This window comes from Juglans microcarpa x Juglans regia, chromosome 2D (genome assembly GCF_004785595.1).
Source record: "Juglans microcarpa x Juglans regia isolate MS1-56 chromosome 2D, Jm3101_v1.0, whole genome shotgun sequence".
Lineage (NCBI taxonomy): Eukaryota > Viridiplantae > Streptophyta > Magnoliopsida > Fagales > Juglandaceae > Juglans > Juglans microcarpa x Juglans regia.
Genome location: NC_054596.1, coordinates 42054308 through 42076053, shown reverse-complemented (window position 1 = coordinate 42076053; position 21746 = coordinate 42054308). Strand labels below are relative to the sequence as shown.

At 36.5% G+C, this 21746-nt stretch overlaps 4 protein-coding genes across 6 annotated transcripts; 3 read left to right on the top strand and 1 right to left on the bottom strand.

The window, feature by feature from the left end:
* Positions 1-4022: 4022 nt before the first annotated feature.
* LOC121249841 (xyloglucan galactosyltransferase MUR3) lies at positions 4023-6718 on the top strand. 2 transcript variants are annotated; one of them, XM_041148656.1, is made up of 2 exons: positions 4023-4179; positions 4373-6718. In XM_041148656.1, the coding sequence occupies exon 2, from the start codon at positions 4583-4585 to the stop codon at positions 6380-6382; it is 1800 nt and encodes a 599-aa protein (XP_041004590.1). In that variant the 5' UTR covers positions 4023-4179; positions 4373-4582; the 3' UTR covers positions 6383-6718. The 2 variants fall into 2 exon arrangements, with proteins under 2 accessions (XP_041004590.1, XP_041004589.1); XM_041148655.1 differs by having other exon boundaries at positions 4033-4179; positions 4281-6718.
* Positions 6719-7230: 512 nt separating this feature from the next.
* LOC121249528 (subtilisin-like protease SBT1.2) lies at positions 7231-10526 on the top strand. Its single transcript, XM_041148230.1, is given in 13 exon segments — positions 7231-7275; positions 7364-7429; positions 7616-7750; positions 7753-7890; positions 7893-8066; positions 8068-8222; positions 8492-8630; positions 9267-9347; positions 9569-9829; positions 9832-9993; positions 9995-10129; positions 10131-10213; positions 10215-10526. Coding segments are annotated over 13 exon segments (1734 nt in total). The 3' UTR covers positions 10375-10526.
* Positions 10527-11370: 844 nt separating this feature from the next.
* Positions 11371-13012, bottom strand: LOC121250452 (photosystem II reaction center PSB28 protein, chloroplastic). The gene is made up of 2 exons (XM_041149583.1): positions 12833-13012; positions 11371-12046 (listed from the first exon to the last, which is right to left on the bottom strand). Exons 1-2 carry the CDS (start codon positions 12903-12905, stop codon positions 11583-11585), a joined length of 537 nt encoding a protein of 178 aa, XP_041005517.1. The 5' UTR covers positions 12906-13012; the 3' UTR covers positions 11371-11582.
* A 3785-nt stretch (positions 13013-16797) lies between these two features.
* Positions 16798-21111, top strand: LOC121250451 (bifunctional TH2 protein, mitochondrial-like). 2 transcript variants are annotated; one of them, XM_041149581.1, is made up of 6 exons: positions 16798-17467; positions 17542-17650; positions 18964-19254; positions 19364-19778; positions 19886-20152; positions 20416-21111. In XM_041149581.1, exons 1-6 carry the CDS (start codon positions 17259-17261, stop codon positions 20829-20831), a joined length of 1707 nt encoding a protein of 568 aa, XP_041005515.1. In that variant the 5' UTR covers positions 16798-17258; the 3' UTR covers positions 20832-21111. The 2 variants fall into 2 exon arrangements, with proteins under 2 accessions (XP_041005515.1, XP_041005516.1); XM_041149582.1 differs by having other exon boundaries at positions 16946-17467; positions 20419-21111.
* Positions 21112-21746: the final 635 nt, after the last annotated feature.

Sequence of the window (21746 nt, the reverse complement as noted above, 5' to 3'; positions counted from 1 at the left end):
GACAACATTCTGACCTTAATCAACTAACGGTGATGGGAGCCCGGGGGGTGGGGAGACTGAAAAAATGGAAAAAAATAAAAAAGAAAAAGCAAGAGAGAAACATAAAGAAAATCCTAAGCTTGTGGCACAAACTGTTAGTGGGAATTGGCTTTCCTTCTAGTTGGAGGAAAGACCTTTGCTCATAATACAAGTAAGGAATCGTAGAGGATAAAAGAGGAAAAATTAGTCCTGCAGAAGTTTCATTTCAAACCCAGAAGAAGGAAATGCAAATCTCAAACTACCGATAGGCCATAGATCGATCAAACTTTATGGCTCCAGAAGCCATGCATGGCTCCTTTGAGCGTGTCAACTTAAAGGGAAGGAACATTGGGGCAGCAATGTTCATGCCCAGTAGTGACACCAGAGGTGAGTCCCATGATTGTTGCTGCATTAACATCTACATAAACAACAATATTCAAGGCATAAACAACTCCATTTTGCATGGGAGTGAAGTGAAATTGAGAGATCCTGGAGTCAGCTTGTTTATTGGAGACGTCAAGTTGGATAGAGGATCTCAAACAAACAAGAAGAGAGTGTGCCAAGAGAACAACATATTGGGTGTCGGACTCGGGCTTTGTTTAAGGTTTTTATGTGTAATTTTCTCTCTGTTTTTGTTGATTTCTTTGCTATAAAACTTGGGGATTCGAAACACAATTTAATCGTTTCTTCGACCCTCCTCTTTTTTCCTTCTCCTTTCATTTGCTCAAATCTTATTGTTTTATATATAATTGAAGACTGATGTCATTGAGAGAACATTCAGGTCCTACGTGCCGAAACGCAAATATGCACACGTCCCTTTCCCACATGCAGATGTAATACCAAGTCCAAGAGTTCTCTTATTCCTTGACAAACTATCACCACAAGTTACAAACATCAATACAGCAATCCCACAAATAATGTTTGTATCGACTTAAAACATGTTAGTGGCTGCCCACTCTCACAACCTCTTAAATGTTTGATGCCCAACTCCCAGGCAGAAAAGAGCTTCACAACACAGGGTGGTTGGCAGGTAGCATCTCCAGTACAAAAACTTCTTTTTTCTGCTAATTTTATGGCCATCTTTGCGTATAATGTAGCAATAAAATAGAGGACACTTCAATAACCCAAAAAAAGGGGGAAAAAACCCTGATTAGGCTCTAAATCTTGCAGCCCACATTAGTGAAAATATTTGTTTTTTTTCTTCGGCATGATGAGTTCAAGGTACAGAAATTGAATTGTGAAAGAAGAATAAAGACCTTTTTTGGTCGTTTATCAATGATACTGTAGCCTAATTTGTCTATCTGTGATGCAAAGTGGCAAACACTCGTGTGTTTTTGTGCTCAAGGAAATAAATAAGTACATAAATCCATGGCATACACAAGAACTGCTTCATCACTAATAGCCAAAATATATGAGTTGTTTAAGTTAAACAATAATATTATTGAAGTTACTCGATCTGAGGCAGAAGGCTTCATTTTCAGCCGGACCTGTGTTGAACTTGTCACGATGGACGGCTTGGGTGCTGACATTTTCAGCCGGACCTGTTGAGCTTGTCACGATGGACGGCTAGGGTGCTGATTCTAATTGGCTGTTCTAAAAGGGTTTTTTTTTTTTTTTTTTTTTTTTTTCCTCTCAATGATTATCAGCATATTCACACTTCCCTAAAGAAACAAAAGTTTGACTAAAATAGTGCTGATTGCGCATATGATTGTGGACAAACAGAGAGCATAAAAGATACCATACAGAGAGCATAATTATGAGGCAAAATCATTCTAAACTAGTGGGTTAGCTCCTTGAGCTTTAGGTGATATAAAAGGTCGAACTTTCTATTCAAAAAATAAAAAAGTAATCAAAGAGAGAAGAGAGAAAAAGAAAATATAGGAATCAAGTTAATTCAGTGGAAGATGCTTTTTGTAATGACACTTCTATATGTGCATAAAGGCATGGCATTTGCCTGACCACTTTTAGTACATAGGAAACACTAAGCCTCCAATTAACTCGATCAATGTAGACTTTGCAGTATTGCGATTTTAACCACTATTTGCAACTAAAAAAATGGCCCAAAAAAGATAGTTATTGCGACGATTTCAGACGTTGATTGCATTAGAGCAAAAGTGAATAAACAATGGCAACTAACGTGCAACGAAGCAATAATTGTCGAAAAAAACTTGTTGCGGCGATTTTAGCCACTTTTTGTGATGAAAAGTGGCATTGCAAAAAGACATTTTTCTTGTAGTGAAAGCTCTATTCATCACATTGGATTGGCATCCTTCATTCTTTTCTAGAGATATGATTGACCTGATTAACCACTAAAACTAGAGGTTTTTTAAATTATTGGTGAAGTTTTGTTAAGCTCCACATTATTGTAGGTGAAAAAAGTTTCCCTTCTACTTGAATGGAATTTGAAAATTGCCATTATAAGTCATCAACATTTACGATTTCTTCTCTAAAATAATACAAATTGAAACCAATACATGTAATTTACTCAATGATTTGGTTTTAGTCCAAATTTGATGAGAACATGATGAAAGTTGAGTCTCACCATACATACATATATTTATCACAAAGACACAAAATGATCTAAAAGGTCGATGATTCCGAATGGTACTTAAATTTAAGATTTAAGATTCAGCTCAGAGAGGGTGATCAGAGTAAAAAAAAAATGATGAGATTAGTCTTAGAACAGGCAGTTGGCCTGTTCTCCTCACCCAACCCACATTAATTACCACTAACTGACTCAGTCCAAGTGCATAATCAAGAGAGAATGATCTCCAAATAATCCAACTCACGAAGGCCTACTAGTCATTATTCTATATAGAAAGTTATCTGAGATTATTGGACCCCACCCCACCCACATTTGAGATTAATTTTTTATGAATAGTTCGCTTTTTACTGTAAATGAACAAGACATGAGAGATCAATCATCAAACACATGATGTAGTTTCATCTCCCACTTGTGGCTCCACCTACTACTACCTATGGAACATATATTAATTCCTGTGTCTGTACGTAGACCTGAAAGGTATGGTGTGGCTAAACTCCTTACTATAAGGATCCTGCTGCTCTCATGCCAGTTATATACAATAGTCACAGACCTGAAGAATTAAAGATCCTTACTTTTGCAGGCTTTTGATGCTTTGGTGACTTCATCAGTTTTGAACGCACTGCCACCTTAGTTTTTTTTTTGGATTGTTTGAGAATTAAGGATGCTTTGTAAAGTAAAACTTGATTCCAATCTGGGATGGGATGTTGTTATCATTTTTCAGACTTATGACCAATATTGGATTAGAACTTAATTAGAAGCGGACTCTGATATGTTTATGTATTGTTTGAACTTTGAAGAGGTCAGAAAACTCTGGTATTTACCGAGTCCTTTCATATTTATTTAAGATATAATGCTACTTTGACAACTCATTTTGATATCTTATATATTTTATTTTTTTTTTTATTTAATAATTAAGAAAGTAACTATTAGTGTATTAATAGTTAATTTTTTTAAAAAAATATTTTAAAATAATAAAAAAATAAATAAATAAATTAAAAAATGAATTTATACTCGATGACACCACGTCCAACGGTCAATGTTGTACGACAACCTAGCATTACTCTTATTTAAGTGATGAGAATGCCAGCACATCTCATTTTAGTCTATCTTGTGATCTACTTTTTGTCATATAATATTATCCTTAGATCTATCTTAAAGAAAAATTATGATTTTTTTTTTTAGAAGGAAGAAAAATTATGATTGGTAAAACTATTATAGTGTATACATACAAGTTCATTTTGGAAACGGCTGGAATTAACCTTGTGGGTGTCCACTGTCGGATCCCTCACCTCCATGCACTGTCCGTCCTCCACGTGTACTACCTTGAATGGCAACAGCCTATTTGTTTTCCCTTTCCAACTCATGCAACGTAATTTCAGGAAGGAAACATCATCAGTTTCCTCACACCGACGCGTCAACTCCTACAAAGTCCACGTGGCGCAATCCAAACGGCTACCGACATCCGACAAAACTCCCAGCGCACGTCGCTAACCTGCGCGTCCGTCGCCTTAGTTGTTATAGTCCAGCAGCCTTCTACTCTCCTTCCCTCCCCATCTATCTCTCAAAACAAAGGTTACTTCCGAAAGTCATCATCTTTCTCATCAAATCGAGTCCCAGTAAGTCTCTCACTCTTTTTCTTTTTGAATCTTTCTCCCTTAGTTTTATTTCGTTTCCTTAAGTCTGTCCGTTTCGATCTTGTTAAATTCTTCAATTTTAGCTCCAGAAGAGTCGACGTATCAAACCGACTCGGCCATACCTCGTGATTCGTACTGATTTGTTTGCTAAGATTTTGCTTCGATTCTGTGCTAGATCGGTTCGTGTATTTCCGCTAGTTTCTGTGAGAATTTTCTTGATCCGGTCCTTGCTGGCTTAGCTCCAACAGTTCCACTCTGGAGCTCATTTTTCACCCAAAACTAGGGTTGAGGCTAAGTGCTGAGTTATTTAATTTGGGAGTTGAATTTGCTTGAAACTTTGATGCAATGTGTAGTTCTTAATCGTTTGATTGGGATTGGGAGATAAATGCGACGCCGTCCGGCGTCGAATGTTCCCTCGGAGCAAATGGAGAAGGGAGTGGGGAAGCATAACAATACCCGGATTTGTTTCTTGGCGTCTTTGTCTGCGATGTTTTGGATTCTGTTGTTGTACTTCCATTTTGTTGTGCTTGGAAATAGTACTGTGAATGAACCAGTGACATTAGAACTCAATCCTGTTAACGCCGATTCGATCCCTTACCATGTGACCGATGCCCATCAAAGTGAATCCCATTTGAAAACTTCCCCATATCATAAAATTGAGAACCACCCGGAATCGATCCCTGACCATGAAATTAATGGTCCTCAAATGAACCCCAGTTTGACCTCTACACCCGGTCGCGTGGAGGAGAATTACCCGTTTGTTAGAGCCTTGAGAACCGTGGAAAACAAGAGTGATCCCTGTGGTGGGAGGTATATCTATGTTCACGACCTTCCTTCCCGGTTTAATGAGGATATGCTAAAGGAGTGTAGGAGTTTGAGCCTTTGGACGAATATGTGCAAGTTTACGACTAATTCAGGGCTTGGTCCACCGCTTGAGAATGTTGAAGGGGTATTCTCTAATACTGGCTGGTATGCCACGAATCAGTTTGCGGTTGATGTGATATTCAATAATCGGATGAAGCAGTATGAGTGCTTGACACGTGACTCTTCTATTGCTGCAGCAGTTTTTGTACCCTTTTATGCAGGATTTGATATTGCCCGCTATCTTTGGGGATATAATATCTCGAGGAGGGATGCAGCTTCGCTTGATCTGGTTGATTGGCTTATGAAGAGGCCAGAATGGGGCATCATGGGTGGCAGAGACCATTTTCTTGTTGCGGGGAGGATCACATGGGATTTTAGGAGACTAACGGATGAAGAATCCAATTGGGGTAACAAGCTTCTGTTTTTGCCTGCTGCAAAGAATATGTCCATGCTTGTGGTGGAATCAAGCCCATGGAATGCTAATGATTTCGGTATTCCGTATCCAACATACTTCCATCCGGCAAAGGATGCTGATGTGTTCATTTGGCAGGACCGGATGAGGAAATTGGAAAGGAAGTGGCTTTTCTCTTTTGCTGGTGCCCCGCGTCCCGATAATCCCAAGTCAATTAGAGGGCAGATCATTGATCAATGCAAGAAATCCAAGGTGGGCAAGTTGTTAGAATGTGATTTTGGAGAGAGCAAGTGTCATTCTCCAAGCAGTATAATGCAGATGTTCCAAAGCTCCCTTTTCTGCCTGCAACCTCAGGGCGATTCATACACAAGAAGATCTGCTTTTGACTCTATGTTGGCTGGTTGCATACCGGTCTTCTTCCATCCAGGGTCAGCATACACGCAGTATACTTGGCATCTTCCAAAGAACTATACTAAGTATTCTGTATTCATTCCAGAGGATGATATCCGTAAGAGGAATGTTAGCATAGAGGAAAGGCTGCTTCAAATTTCTCCTGAGCAGGTGAAGATCATGAGGGAGGAGGTTATAGGTCTCATTCCTAGGTTGGTATATGCTGATCCTCGCTCTAAACTGGAGACTCTTGAAGACGCCTTTGATGTTGCTGTAGGAGCAATTATCGACAAAGTTACGAAGTTGAGGAGGGACATCATTGAAGGTCGAACAGATGAAAATTTTATTGAGGAGAACAGTTGGAAATATGCTTTATTGGATGAGGGGCAGCGTGAGGTGGGAGCTCATGAATGGGATCCTTTCTTCTCAAAACCAAAGGATGGCAGTGGGGATTCTGGTGATCCATCTGCAGAAGCTGCTAAAAATTCTTGGAAGAATGAGCGGAGAGATCGATCATGACAGAGAGGTCAATGATACGTTGATATAATTTCTGGTGATGTAGAAGAGCATGGAGACCACAGCTTAGAAGAACACCGCCACCTTGAATCTTGAAGGGTGCTGGTGTGAACCCTGGAAGAGTTTATCAAGTGTACCAACCCATATCCTTGTTCAAAGCTAAAAATTAGACTTAGTCGATGCTTCTTATATATTTTTATAGAGGTCGTTTTACTTTCTGCATCTTTGAATCAGTTTATTGATTCTTTGTATGGTAGCTGAGGTTTTACCATATCGTCAACTTTATGTTATTTTCCAATCAAATGCATACAGGAAATAAAAATGAATGATCAATAACCATCCTAAAGCTTTAGTTTAGGAAGTAAGGTTTGATTGTAACTTTACTCGTTTGCATGAGTTTTATTTTGCTGGTGTTTGGAGGATCAAAATTGAGAAAAAAAAATGCTTTTAAGTCCTGCATAATTAAAGCGTTGCTCCAGTTCTTCCACTGTGTAGGCTGTAGTACGATTAAAGAAAAATCTTCAAGGCATTTTGTTAGTTCTGCTTTGATGGGAACTTCTTGAACAAATAAAGCTAACCACTGCAAGCTTAAATGGAAATGAATGGAAGGAGCGATTCAATCCAGTGGATTTCCTTGCACATGATCACCATTCTTATCGAAATTTGTTCTGTTTTCTCATCTCTAGATGTGCATCATCTACTGCAAAGATTAGCTAGCTATTACCTGGCGTATTTGTTCCACAGGAAGGATTGTTTAATTTTCTGTAGTGTTGAGAAAACGATGGGACAACTTTGTTTTGACAAGTAAATCAACGAGGCAATCGACATGTTATGTTAATCTGAGTGCTGAAATGGTCGTTATTTGTGGGTATAGATGGATTTTCTGCCCCGGTAATGTATGGAAATTTTCCTGTTCCATCGATATTTCGTTTTGGTTTTTGATAGGTTTTGTCACTACTCAATTCTTGCTATGCTTATTTACAGCTTCTTAGTTGCACATCCATGGTGTTCTTTGTCCCAGAACGCGATTACTTAGTTGCACATCCATTTGTAATACTAGCAACATCTTGAATCTGAAGAAGGTGTCCTAATTTTTTATCTGGCTCCAAAATTGGACCCAGCAAGCTCCATAATGTGGGATAAAGCCAGAAATTCCATAACATCAAGTGTGAAACAAAGAAATCTTAAACGGGCTCGAGTATTAAAGCTATAAACAAAACATCTCGTGAAGCTTAGAACAAGCAGCTGATCTTTAAGCTCCCCAAGAAACCAGAGCCGCTGTCCGACCCTTGGGATTCCCACGGGTATGGAACTCACACATCATCAACAGCTGGGGGAGCTTCAGTTCCAATTGTGAGTGTATTTAATGTAATTGAGCTGGTGTGGCCCAAGGTATGGCTCCCAGCACCCACATTGCCACGTACAAAGTTTGTTGGTTCAATGGCTGCTATAGCTCTGATATCCTGGCTGCAATGTATGCTGCAATAAGAGATGGAGTTGACATCCTCTCCCTCTCTCTCTTGGCGGCTTCCCTCTGCCAATTTGTTAGGATACCATTGCAACTGGCAGTTTTCCAGCAATGGAGCATGGAATTTCAGTTATTTGTGCAGCAGGAAACAGTGGCCCCATACCAAGCTCAGTTGCCAATGAAGCCCCTTGGATTGCTACCATTGGTGCAAGCACACTTCGATCGGAGATTTACAGCTATAGTTCGAATGGGTAACGGAGAAGTCATCTATGGGGAATCCATGTACTCTGGCAACCGGTTCATGACAGCTGGAAGAGAGCTTGAAATGGTTTATGTGATTGGTGGGAACAGCGTAGGTACAATTTGGAGGAACTTGTAGATGTAAAAGTTTGGTTAGGACTAGGTGATTAAGTTAATAAGTTTGTATAAGATTAGGTGATTAAAATGATAGAGTTTATCTTATCATTAAATTGGTAATTTTGGATGAATGTAAATTATTTATTGATTTTATCTATAACAATATTAAATTTATCTTGGAGGTATTAGAGGTTGTTTAGATAAGTTATAAATAGAAAAATCGAGTCTTAAGAAATCTGCACTTATCCAGAGAATAGGTTGATCTGAAATCTGTTACTGCAATGAAGAGTTATTGCGAAACGTCAGCATTCCGTCAGGAGACAACTTCGCGACCGTCAGCAGAGTCCTACTGTAGATCAAATTCCTACCAAGCTCATTCCGTCAGCAGAGTTTTACTACAGATCAAACTCCCATCAGATTTGTTCCGTCAGCAGAATCTTACTGCAATTGGAATTGATTTTCAGATTGTTTATTTAAGAGATCCTATAGGTTAGGATCAGTAGAGATTCAGATTTGCATATTTTCTAGAGCACTTTCCAGTGCATATTTTAGTGAGAAAATTCCTTAGAGAATTTTCATATTGTTTCTCTGAGAGAGTGGTACTTGAGTGTGAGAAAATTCTCTTGAGAATTTTCTAGTGTTTTATCTCTCTTTTTTGAGTGCGTGCATACTCCATGTTGGAGAATTGATTGGTCGAGTTTCAGCCACTGGAGTTCCAGGAGAAAAGCCAATGTTTGAAGATCGTCAGAAGTTCTGGCTACTACTGCGGTAGAAGACAAATGGGTCATTTGTCTGGTCAAGTAAGAGTGTCAATTGACAAAAGTTTTGTAATTGAGCTTTACTTGTAATTGATTTTCAAATAATAAAATTGATTTTTCTGGGTTTGGCTGCCCCGTAGAATTTTACCTTTAAAGAATTCTTTAAAAAGTTTCCCTTCGATACCAATCTTGGTGTTACACACTTCGTTTATTTTATGAATTTGATTGTTTATCAAATTAATTGTATGCTTGATGACTAATCAATTTATTGAGTGAATTGATAGATATTTTCGTTACATTACAGAGGTATTTTGGTAATTTCAGAACTGTTAGAGGGAAATCCAGAGCTCCCGCAGTAGCTCAGTTTTCGGCAAGAGGACTAAGGGTGAGTTTGGATGTTGAAGTGAATTGAGTTGAGTTGAGTTGAGATAATAAAATATTGTTAGAATATTATTTTTTAATATTATTATTGTTTTGAAATTTGAAAAAATTGAATTATTTATTATATTTTATATTGAAATTTAAAAAAATTATAATGATGAGTTGAGATGAGTTAAGAGTAGTTCACGTTCCAATCGAAACCTAAGTTTTACCAACCGGCTTTAAATGCTCAAACCAGACGTGATTGCTCATAGGGTCAACATCATTGCTGCTTGGCCTCAAAACTTAGGTCCTACTGGCCTTCCTGAAGATCGCAGAAGAGTGAATTTCACTGTCCTGTCAGGGACGTCCATGGCTTGTCCCCTTATCAGTGGAACTGCTGCTCTTATCCACTCAGCTCACACCAAACGGACCCCTGCCGCTGTTAAATTTGCAATTATGACAACAGCTGATGCAACTGACCATTTAGGAAAACCAATTATGGATGGGGGAATAAACCAGCCGGAGTTTTTGCCATTGGAGCTGGATATGTCAATCCTGGAAAGGCAATCAATCTAGGGTTGATATACGATATCAGCCCAGATGAGTATGTCACTCATCTATGCACACTTGGATACACAAGATCGGAAATTTTCCCCATCACTCATAGGGAATGTGAGCTGCCACTATCTTCTGCAGATGAACAGAGGTTTTAGCCTTAACTACCCCTCAATTTCTGTCATCTTCAAGAGGAGAACAACCCGTAAGAAGATCAAAAGGCGATTAACTAATGTGGGGAGTCCTGACTCCTAATTCCATTTACTCAATGGAAGTAAGGGCACCTGAGGGAGTCAAGGTGAAAGTCAAACCTAAAAAGTTGGTTTTCAAACACAAATCAAAGTTCAAGTTATAGGGTGTGGGTTATATCAAAGAAGATAATGGGAAAAGAGGGCATGGCTTTTGTAGAGGGGGATTTGACATGGGTGCATTGCAGCAATAGTTTTTACAGGGTTAGAAGCCCCATTTCAGTAACTTGGAAGGATAGGCAGTAGGGCTAGTAACAGTACTAGTAGCATTACTACAATTTGCGGTCGTTGTAGGACAGATATCCTATTGTTCTTACTCAAGAGGATTTATGTTCATGAAGATTTGATATTGGAGTTTCGATTCCAAGTTTTAGTTGGAAATTTTGAAACTGCACCTTTTTTCATCCCACATGACAGATACTTTTCCAAAATTTCAACCCTTTCTTTAAAGGGAAATGCTATGGGTCTTGACAATGGATTCCAATTGTTTTTTTTTTACTTAATAATTAAGAAAGTGTTTTTTAATGATGTTGTTTAAAAAAAATGTTTAAGGGGATTAAAAAATGCATGAAAAAAAAGGCAAAAAAAAAAAAAAATTACACGTATCGGGACCCAAAATCGGCTAGACGTAGCACTACCCTTCTTAAAAATAGAAACAATGTTTGGACCTAAGCCCTTTCACTTTTAACAAGTTAGGATCCATCTCTTAAGGAAGCAAAGAGGTGGGTATGGATGAGCAGGAACCATTATTCCCTTCGAACCCAAGATTTTCCTTTATTCACTGTGAGGCAAATAGAAACAATGTTTGGACCTCTATCTCTTAATGCTCTCACTTTGAGAAAAACTAAACCCAAGATAGGTTCTTTGGATTTTATGAAGAATTATGTAATCTCAGTGAAATAGATTCAGCTTCTTCAATATCCACTGTGTTCGTATTGATGATGCTTCAAGAATCTAGAACATTTCTTTTTTTTTTTTTTATTTGGAAAAGGGGGATTTCGAACTCCAAACCTTCATTTTGGAAGTTTGAGGGTTATGTCAACCAGACCACAAGCCTTTCGCTAAGAATCTAGAACATTTGACAAAAAGAAAAGGAACAAAAAATAAGCAGGCATATATAAGATGACATGTTGTGTGCATCAGGGCTGCATTGAGAAAAGAAGACCTAAAGATGAATTGTCAATAAATGCTCTTGATACAATACTCTCAATTTCAACGACACAAAAGGCAATAACAGAGTAATTAATTTGAAAAGCAGCTTTCTCCAAAAGAAACCAAAAACTTTTTTAACTGAACATTGCAGAAGAAACAGTGCCATTCGTTAAATGAGAAGGAGCATGTAAGCAAGTATTTTGCATCACACGAACCAAGTCTTCTCAAGTTTCACTAGATAAAATTACAAAAACCCAACATCATGATAGGTGAAAGCCGAGCAAGACAAGAGATAAGTGGCCTCATTTCTTGATGAATTGCAGGCCATTCTCGTTAGAGTATCTCTCCATGAATCTCATGAATCTGTCCCACTCTCGAGGAGTCCGCATTATATACTTAGCTTCAATCCCAGCAGGCTTTCCATTCACAAATTTGGCATTCACATCAACTGACTGAAGAACACCTTCCTCATCAATCATGTAAAAACCAGTAATATCACCAACTTCACCGGATGAATCAAAAACTGAGGGTTGTTCAAACCTGAAGATAGCCATACCATTTGTGCCATCTCTTGACTTGGTTAGCCTTACATCTGGTATTGTCTGTTCATCGGTTCCTTGGATGAACTGGATTTTTGGTTTCGCCATCATTGTAACAGGCCGATGGCAGTTTCTTCTTACCGGAACTAGCCTTAGACGAGGCATTCGAAGAGATTGACCACTAAATGAGGACAGTGCACTTCGATGAACAAACCATGATACTATGCCTACAAACAATAAGTTTTCAGCTTCAACATTGATGGATTAACGGTTTCTACTGTTTCATATCTGTTAGTGTTACAATATCAGGTCTGAATATGAATTTTCCCACTCGAAAGATTCCTGTAAACCAAGCATCAAAGAGTATTTTGATAAAGGGAAATAACAACAGAGTCCAACATGGGATTTGGGTGCAAACGATGCTTTCCATTTTAAGGCTGAAATTTAGAGGGATGTTGTAGGAATTCCTATCCTCCTCAATACTTTTCACGTATTCTGTTGCTTCCTTTTGTAGTTTTCCTCCACAAGAAAGATGCTTTTTTCTTTTGCATGATATAATTATTTCTTCGCGAAGTTCATTGCCGGTAACATACTCAAATTGGCTTAATTAATCCCCGAAACGTCAAATTTCTTGACTTTCAGTAGCATTTTTCTATTCAACAATACTTCATTGGCTTAATGTATCAGATATTTAATGAGTTTAAAATCAACAGGAAACCATATACCATCAAACCATTACATTTCCATATTTCACTCTCATCCACTTGGCAATACCAAGTTTTTTAACAATTTCAAGCAGATCCATATAGCCATTTCACCTATATATCTATTATCTTCCTTGACCCATGGCTCACCCAATCTCTAAAAAAAAAAAGGTAGTAAATGGCATAAGGAATCAAAAGCATGCCAGATTTAGAGGAGAATTAATGTACAATGCAGCATTAATAAACCCACCTAGCTAGGAATCTGTCAAAAGAAAGTCAATTTAATAGAGAGAGACAAGAATAGTGTACCTAAGGAAGACCGTGGTTGCTGCAAATGGTGGGAGACTGGGGAGGCCAATGCGAGAGAATGCAGGGTTGCCATTGTCTGTAGGAGAGAGAGAGAGAGAGAGAGAGAGTTATAAAAAAAAAGAGTAGATGTGGTTTGTAGGCAGTGTGTTGTGTAAAAAGGACAGCCATTCACTTGGAAACATTCTCAGCTATGCTAATTGGATTAGCAGGAGAGAGACAGCCACAAACACTTAGACCTTTCTTTTCGGTCTGCACTGCACCGCACCGCACCATGTAGTTTCTCTCACAACACTAAAACTGCACACGTGGCATCTTGCCATTGATCTGGCAGAGTGCCATCCAATAGATCTTTCTTTGGATAATATCAACCAAAACCCATCCTAGATTTTCTCTGATTCTGTAATCCAATTCCACATTAGAGATTCTTGGAATTTATTATCTTAAAATTACATAATGAGTATAGTTCATTGCTTTGGAAAAACCCTTAGACCTCAATGATAAGAGTGATGAAATATATAAAGTAAGCTTTTTTTTTTTATAACATTTATTACTTATTTAGCGTTGCCGAAGGATAACAGTAAATATTATAAGATCTATTTTATGCGTTAACTTGAAGAAACCTCAATTCGATTAATTTAGTTATGCGTTAACTTGAGTTTGGCTTGATCAACTTTTCAATGAAACTAGACCCATTAAACCAATGAAGAATTCTTATGTTATAATGGGTCAAAAAAAACCAGTAATCTATTTTTAAAGTCACATTCAGTTGGTACAATATTAACTATATGATTTAAAATAATGGTTTTGGATTTTGAGAACTGTAAAAGATTTAAGTCATGTTTGGATAGTGTAATGAGATGAGATAGTTTTAGATAAAAATTAAAAGTTGAATAAAATATTACTATAATATTATTTTTTAATATTATTATTATTTTCAAATTTAAAAAAGTTAAATTATTTATTATATTTTATAAAATTTAAAAAAATTAAAATAATGAAATGAGATAAAACCCTTTTTATATCCAAACGGAATCTTAAATTTGAGTTCCAAGTTGACCAATCAGGCCTAAAAGTATATATCCTTCTAAAATGTGAATGGGTATAAGATTTGGATAATTGATAGACAAATTCAATATGGTTTTGCTCATCCATCTTGAGTCTTGACCCCTCTCTCTTTGCAACCGAACATATTGAATTTGAGTGGGGCTAGGCTGCCGCCAGCATTGTTTGTTGGCCGTGCTGTTCAGTATAAATTTATCTTTTTATTTTTTTATTTTTTTTAAAAATAAAATATTTAAATATTTTAAAAAAATAATATAAAATACATCAATATATTAAAAGTCATTTTCTTAATCATTAAATTAAAAAAAAAAACTAAATACATGAGGGAACAAACTCAAATGGCATTCTAACATTTCTCATTGAATTTTGTATTTAGGACAGGCAGGAACCCATTCAAAGTAGAAGGATCTTGACAGAGACATTACTAATAAAAAAATATATATAAATGTTATTCGTTATCTTTTTAATTATTGGCGTTCTATAATTTTTTGATGGTCATTTATAAGAAATTATGAAAGTGCGATTATTACACCGTGTTGGCAAAGATGATTGATTTAAGTGGCAATTGGGAACGATGTGGTCCTCCCCTCCCCTCCCCACTAAAACAAGTGATCTTCATTTCTTCATTCCATCTTTTTGTCCTAGTTTTCTTCTCCATATTTAAGGATAAGGACGCACTATAAAAATCGAAAGAGTAGTATTATATGTACTTACAGTTTTACTTATAATTTTATTTATACGATTTATTATGTTAGTTTTCTTTTAAAATTCAAATTTTAAATTTTAAATTTCATGATTTTCAGTATATCAATAACTGAAATGTAGAGAAGTAATTTTTTTGTAAGTTTTTTACATTTACCGTCTTTCATACTGAAATGCATGGTAGACCAAATTAAAGAAAATGAATTGGGCTTTTCAAATAAATAATTCTACATACAACTGTGAAATGTGTAAATATCGTGTAATCGTTTTTAAAAAGAATATAGTCCACTATTAAAAAATTAGTTTTTTTTCATGTGAATCTCATGTTTTATTCACTTTTTTTCAAAGAGAGTATACGGCTGTTGAACAATTCACAATTATAAATATCTTCTCTCTTTTCAAATACATTTTTCAACAAAATTATTTCTAAACTATGCAATTAATTCTAAGTTAATAATTTGGCCAAAAATTGAAGAAAAATGGACCGACAAGACAACTTCAAAGCTTACTAACTTTTGAAAGTTCCCTTTCATCTTACATATGAATATCCTTTCCAAAAAAAAAATACATATGAATACGTGCGTTTTTTGCGTGTGTACCAGAAAGCACTCATGCATCGAATATTGCACTCTACATTATGTTGCGGTAAGATTACCTATACGCCTTTCCAACTACATACGCGGCGGATTCATCTCCCTCCAATGAGTACGGCTATTAGGCCTTGACTTAGCACTATCACGTAATGGCACATGTTTATTAAAAATAAACCAACATAAAAATATATATTTTAATTTAAAGAGCGGCCAAAAATATTAAAAAAATGGAGATTGAAACTCTAAATTTCCTTTATCTATTTTATATTTAATATTTTTAATTTTTATTATAAATTATATAGCGCATGATAGTGTCGAGTTAAAATGGTCATCTGAGAAGTTTCAGATGATCAAATAGTATTATTCCTCCGAGAATGCTCTACAACTAAAAGAGTAAGAGTGATAAATATAAAATGGATTTTACATTATTTATAATTGTTTAGAGTAAATTTTCAAACCAATATTAGACGCTCAATAAATATTACAAAATTACTTTTATGTGTATCTCTTGCATTATAGGCTTTGTAGTTCGGATAAAACTATATAATATTCACTAAGAAAAATTATTCTCATCAGTCACTATTCACTATTTTATATCTTATGAAAAAACACTCTCACATTTTATGACAAAAATAAAAAATAAAAAATTGTAGGGGTGGAGTGTGAGAGTGAATAGTAACTAATGAGTAAAATTACTCTATTCACTAAACCTTTTAACCTTGATCTTTATTTTCTGTCGAAATTATAAAAATAAAAAAAGGAACTCAAGTTTGGACTACTATTTTGCTTAATCTCACAATTGGAAGATGTCTATTTAAAAAATAAAAATAAAGAAAGAAATATTGATTTATCCAAATTGGGGACAACAATAAATTTATTAGTTTATAAATGAATAAATTTGGTTAAATGCTGTTAATTAAGAGAATGATTTATTAAAACTTTGAGAAGGAATTAGAAAAGCAACAAATATTTTCTCATTTTAACCCTATGAAGGACTAGATATTAATTACTATATAATTAGGAGTTTGGTTTTGGGATTCCATCTAACCTTCAAGCTCTTTTTTTATATAAAATATTCATCTGTCATAAATGAGAAATAGCAATAAATTAAAGTACCTTTGTCTTCCTAAAAAATGTATTAAATTTAATACATGTCAATTGATTTAATATATTAACTCCATTCAATTTTTGTTTGCAATTTAAGTATTAATTTTAGAGAAATACTTTGATCACAAATAGATTTCACAAATGTAAACTTTTAAATTGACGTAACTTAATGTGATGCGTGAGATTGTACAATTATTTTTATTGTAAAATAAATATAACGTATCGCATGAAGTCATGTCAATTCTCTTTTAGATTATTCTTCTTTCTCATTACATCAAATCATTTGAATAAATCTTAAAACCCTTACAAGTAATTATATTTATAGCAAATTGACCTTTATAGTTCCAATTAATTATCATTATTATGACGAACTCCAAATCCAATTAAAAAAAAAAAAAAAAAAAAAAAAAAAAAAAACACTTAGAAGAGTTCCCACGTAGTTGTATGATTTCATTGATTTGTATTTGAGCATTAAGGTCAGAAAAAAGCATTCATCATCGCAGTGCCCACGTACGTGGCCCGTTCATGTATACATCGTCCACGCCGTACGCACTTTATCCTAGTCAGCAATCCAGTGGGCCCACTGTCCTACGTGTTGGAACCACTCGGACATACATACCCTCCAAATCTTATAAATTACCCAATTTGTCAATCTCTCTCCTCCTTCTCTTCCCACTTTCACGGTCAGCCTTCCTAGTTGACCGCCGGCCTCTCTCTCTCTCTCTCTCTCTCTCTCTCCCCCCCTCTATTTTCCCGCAAAATTGGAATCGTATAAAAGCCGAAAACGTGAAAAATCAAATCCATTTCACCAAACTAACGCTCTCTCTCTAAAACCGCGAGTGTGTTAGTTAACGCGTCCATTCTTCTTACGGCTGGTGATTTTCTGAAGCTTTGGAATTTAGAGGATCGTCTTCAGCTCGCTGTCAGTGTTCGCGGAAACGGCGTTGTTGAGAGGGACAGGGATGCTAGGGGGGCCAGGGCCGGGGCCGACGTCGGTGGTCGTCGACGAAGGAGCAATTGCGAGGCCGTTCTGGATCAAGTTCCGAAGCGACTCCGTCTTCGCTCTCTACTCGCCCTTCGTCCTTTGCTTGGCCTCCGGTGACCTGAACTCCAACGCTTTCCTCCATTTTGTCTCCCAGGACGTCCACTTTCTCAAAGCCTTCGCTCTGGCGTAAGCCCTTTCACGATCATAATACATATATATTTAAATGTTGTATTCGGAATCTGATGATTTTTGGATTGCAGGTATGAGCTGGCGGAGGATTGCGCGGACGATGATGACGACAAGAGCGGAATACGTGACTTGAGGAAACGCGTCGTGCAGAGGCTTAAATCGCACGATACTCTTGTTCGAGTATGCTTAATTTACTTTACCAAATAGACATCTTTTTCTGTCTCCATTTCTTTTCTTCATTTCTTTCTTTACACCTTATCTTTTTAAGTTAAATTTAGTTAGCAAAACATATTTAAAGTTAATTTTATAACTTCGCCGTGTTATCCATTCATGGCACGATCTTAGGTCCTGTTTGCCTGCATAGAAAGCTGAGCCAAAAGAAGAAAAAAAGAAGAAAATTAATTCTCTATATAAGACTCCAGCTTCTTCTTCTTTTTTCCTTCTCTGCATGTGCACCTAATCAGAGGGAAAAAAAAAAAAAAAAAAAGGAGAAAAGGAAGATTAGATTTTGTCTTGCTCCGAGAAATCTGAGACTAAGGAAGCAAACAAATTATCCTCGACTAAACATCTTCTTCTTCTCCTTTTTGCCTCCCCCACTTGATCAGATAGGGAAAAAAATGGAGGATTAGGGAAGCAATTAGAGATTTATCAATCCCTCTCATACTTGTTTAACTAGGCGTAACTTGGAATTGGACTCGGTTGTTATGCATTTCTGACTATTTTATTTTTTCTGTTCATGCTTATTTCTTGATGCTGAATATTTTGCTGTCTTGCTTTTCCCATTCCCAGGGTTTTAATGAACCATCAATTGGATTTTATTAGTTTCCCCATTATGCTAAATTTCCCTTTTAGTATTTTTAGAAAAATACACATGATTCTTCGATGGTCAGTGAAATATATGAATGTGATCTTTTAGTCACGCTCGAGGATGATTTCTATAATAGCTTTGCTTATGATTATTATTTTCACTTCCACTATCATTGTATGTGATTGAGTTACAGCAGTCATCATATTACTTATCTCATAAATAAAAGAATCAGTGGCGGTATGACATATGAAATGAATTGGCATGACATCTATGTCTATATCTAGCCGTCGATTATGAACCAATCAATGAATGGAAGTGTTATTTTTGCGTTGATCTTTGTCAGGTTGACTGTTTCTTGATATACTATGAACTAAATCCTTATCCTTGTATTACATTTTGGTGGTGATGGAATTAGTGGGAGCAAGTTCTCTTCATGTTAGTAGGATGAGGGTTATGTTGATCAGCCAATGTCCACAGGCAATCTTTCTACCATTAGCATCTGGGACGCCTTCCCCTCTCCTTTTTTCCCCTTTGTAACGTGGGTATTGCATGGGCTTGTTTTTCTCTTAGGCCGGTTATCACTAGGGTAGAGAAATACGGAACGCCATTCTTTCTTTGGAATGCTTTTTTGTTACCTGTATTTCATATCCTTGCTGGCTATCATTTTCAGTGTACTTATTTGCAGGAATGGGGCTTTGAACTCCCGGATGAGAAAGTTTCCAGCGATGCAACAGTCAAATACACAGATTTCTTACTGGCAGCAGCCTCTGGGAGAGTTCAAGGAGAAAATGTTCCTGGTAAAATTGCAACTCCTTTTGAGAGAACAAAAGTTGCTGCTTATATTCTTGGTGCTATTGCACCATGTATGAGGCTCTATTCCTCTATAAGTAGAGAGATACAAGCAGTTCTAGTTCCAGCTGATAACAGTCACATTTACAAGAAATGGTTGGACAGTTATTCTTCGAAAACTTATGAGGTTTGTGGTGTTATCATCTGCTCTTTTTTGTACCTTTTTGCTCTGTATGTGCTGAAACTACAGGGCAAATATATGTCATTAGCACCTGTAATCTTCTTTCTCGATTCAGGAATTTGCTTTGCAAGTCGAAGACATGGTGGATAAACTTAGCATTTCGTTGACAGGGGAAGAGCTTAAAGTCATAGAGAAGCTTTATTATCAAGCTATTAAACTTGAAGTAGATTTTTTTGCTACTCAACCAATCTCGCAGCAAACTATAGTTCCTTTGGCTCGTGTGCTTGACCCTGCAGAACGTCGTCTTACCATATTTTGTGACTTTGACTTAACATGCACTGCTTTTGATTCCTCTGCTATATTAGCAGAGATTGCAATTATAACAGCACCAAAGGCCAACTCAGATGGATCCGAAACCCAACTTGCTCGTATGTCATCGGCTGACCTGAGGAGCACATGGGGTGTTCTTTCCACCCAATATACTGAGGAGTTTGAACAATGCATAGAGAGTATCATGGATAGCAGAAAAGGTTTGATAACTGATTACTTCTTGATATCTGGCTTCTAGTTTGAGTGTAATATGCTGAAGACTTGTCAAAAGTTATCAAATAATAACTTTACTGTTGTGTCTTTCTAGTGGAAAACTTCAACTACGAAGGTTTGAATAAAGCCCTTGAACAAGTTGCGGAGTTTGAGAAAAGAGCAAATACAAGGGTGGTTGATTCAGGAGTACTGAAAGGTTTACATCTAGAGGACATAAAACGGGCTGGGCAGCGTCTCATTCTTCAGGAAGGTTGTAGAGGATTCTTTCAGAAGATTGTGAAAAATGATACTCTGAAAACTGTAGTTCATGTGCTTTCATACAGCTGGTGTGGTGATCTCATTAGATCAGCTTTTTCATCAGGTATAATTTTTGAAGTTTCACTTTGTAGGAAGTTTCACTGTGCAGAGATATTCCCATGTATAAGATGTGAAGAAATATTATTATGTCAAAAGAACCTCAAAAGAAAAAATGAAATATATATTGATCTGCTCAATCCACCCTCAGATTCATTTGGTAAATTAGGCTTGTTGATATGAACGTCCTCTTTCTCCTTTTTATTTTTCTTTCCTTTTCTTCTTTTGTGTTGGCATAGATGATTTTTATTCCTTTTCTATTTCACCCAGCAGGGGATCTAGACGAGTTAAAAGTACATGCAAACGAGCTTATTTATGAAGAATCTATGACTACGGGTGACATTGTTATGAAGGTGGAGTCTCCCATGGAAAAGCTTCAAGACTTCAATGACATCTTAAATGAGTGCAACAGCGAAGGCAAGCACTTGACAGTTTACATCGGAGGTTCAGTGGGGGACTTGCTTTGCCTGCTTCAAGCAGATATAGGTATTGTAATTGGTTCAAGTTCAAGCTTAAGGAGGCTGGGAGATCATTTTGGTGTCTCTTTTGTTCCATTGTTCTCTGGTTTGGTGAAGAAGCAGAGAGAACTTGTCAAAGATGGCTCGTGTAATTGGAAAGGGCTATCTGGCATTCTTTACACCGTCTCGAGTTGGGCTGAGATACATGCGTTCATTTTGGGATCGTAAGTACCTCTTGTGTCTTCTTATTTGTTAAAAAAAAAAAAAACTCCAAAATGGAATTTTTTACTCATTAGGACATATGTAGAGTACAAGTGGTGGCTACTTTTATTCAAGGACCACAGGTCGGCCCTTATTCTTTTTTTCTTCAGGGTCTGCCACCCAGAAATATACAGAAGTGTGACTATAGTTGAAAAAAAAAAATATTACAGTAATGCTAGGTATAGTCAAATTACGCAAACAGTCCCTCTATTCAATTCATTAATCAAGTGTATTCATGTTCAGCTTTTCTTCAATATTTTTCTTTTTTTTTCTTTTCTTTTTTTTTTGTCATTGTTGTATATGACTTTGAAGTTTCAAACTTGTCCATCAATCATGTTAAAGTTTTCAGTGGCAACTTTGTCAGAAGCCAGAGTAAGAGATCCGTCAATATTTTGTGCTAATATTTCTGAGGAATAATGATATACATATAATACATTTTTACAATACAAATGAAAATATTTTTATAAAATGATGTTATTTTTATAAGATGTTTTATAAAAATACTCCTCATTTAAAATATTGTTATGTAAAGTATTGTGAAAAATATTATGTGTAAATCATTTTCCATTTCGATTTCTGAGTGGGTCTAAATTTTGAAGCTCCCCCACCCCCCTTGAATAATTGCATATGTTTATTTGAGATGTGTAAACTGGCTGGCATGTATCAAGATTCAAGATTACTGGTACTGCTCTCTGTAACTTGGGTGATGTCAAGTGGCAATTTCAGATTCCACTCTTTATTTGAGATGCCTGGAAAAAAGATTGCCTAATCAACAGTCTTTCCGAGATTAGGATGAGCTCTCTGTTTTCTTAGCCCATAGCATACAGATCCATTGCCCAGAAAATTTTCAATTTATTTGGGCCGTAAGCCCACCAAAACCAA

Excerpts from the sequence above, each read along its gene's own strand:
- LOC121249841 (XM_041148656.1), top strand. The coding sequence starts at position 4,583 with ATGCGACGCCGTCCGGCGTCGAATGTTCCCTCGGAGCAAATGGAGAAG.
- LOC121250452 (XM_041149583.1), bottom strand. The coding sequence starts at position 12,905 with ATGGCAACCCTGCATTCTCTCGCATTGGCCTCCCCAGTCTCCCACCAT. Across the intron at positions 12,047-12,832 it reads GCAACCACGGTCTTCCTTAG|GCATAGTATCATGGTTTGTT; the intron begins GTACACTATTCT and ends TATTGTTTGTAG.
- LOC121250451 (XM_041149581.1), top strand. The coding sequence starts at position 17,259 with ATGCTAGGGGGGCCAGGGCCGGGGCCGACGTCGGTGGTCGTCGACGAA. Across the intron at positions 17,651-18,963 it reads CGCACGATACTCTTGTTCGA|GAATGGGGCTTTGAACTCCC; the intron begins GTATGCTTAATT and ends ACTTATTTGCAG. Across the intron at positions 19,255-19,363 it reads ATTCTTCGAAAACTTATGAG|GAATTTGCTTTGCAAGTCGA; the intron begins GTTTGTGGTGTT and ends TTCTCGATTCAG.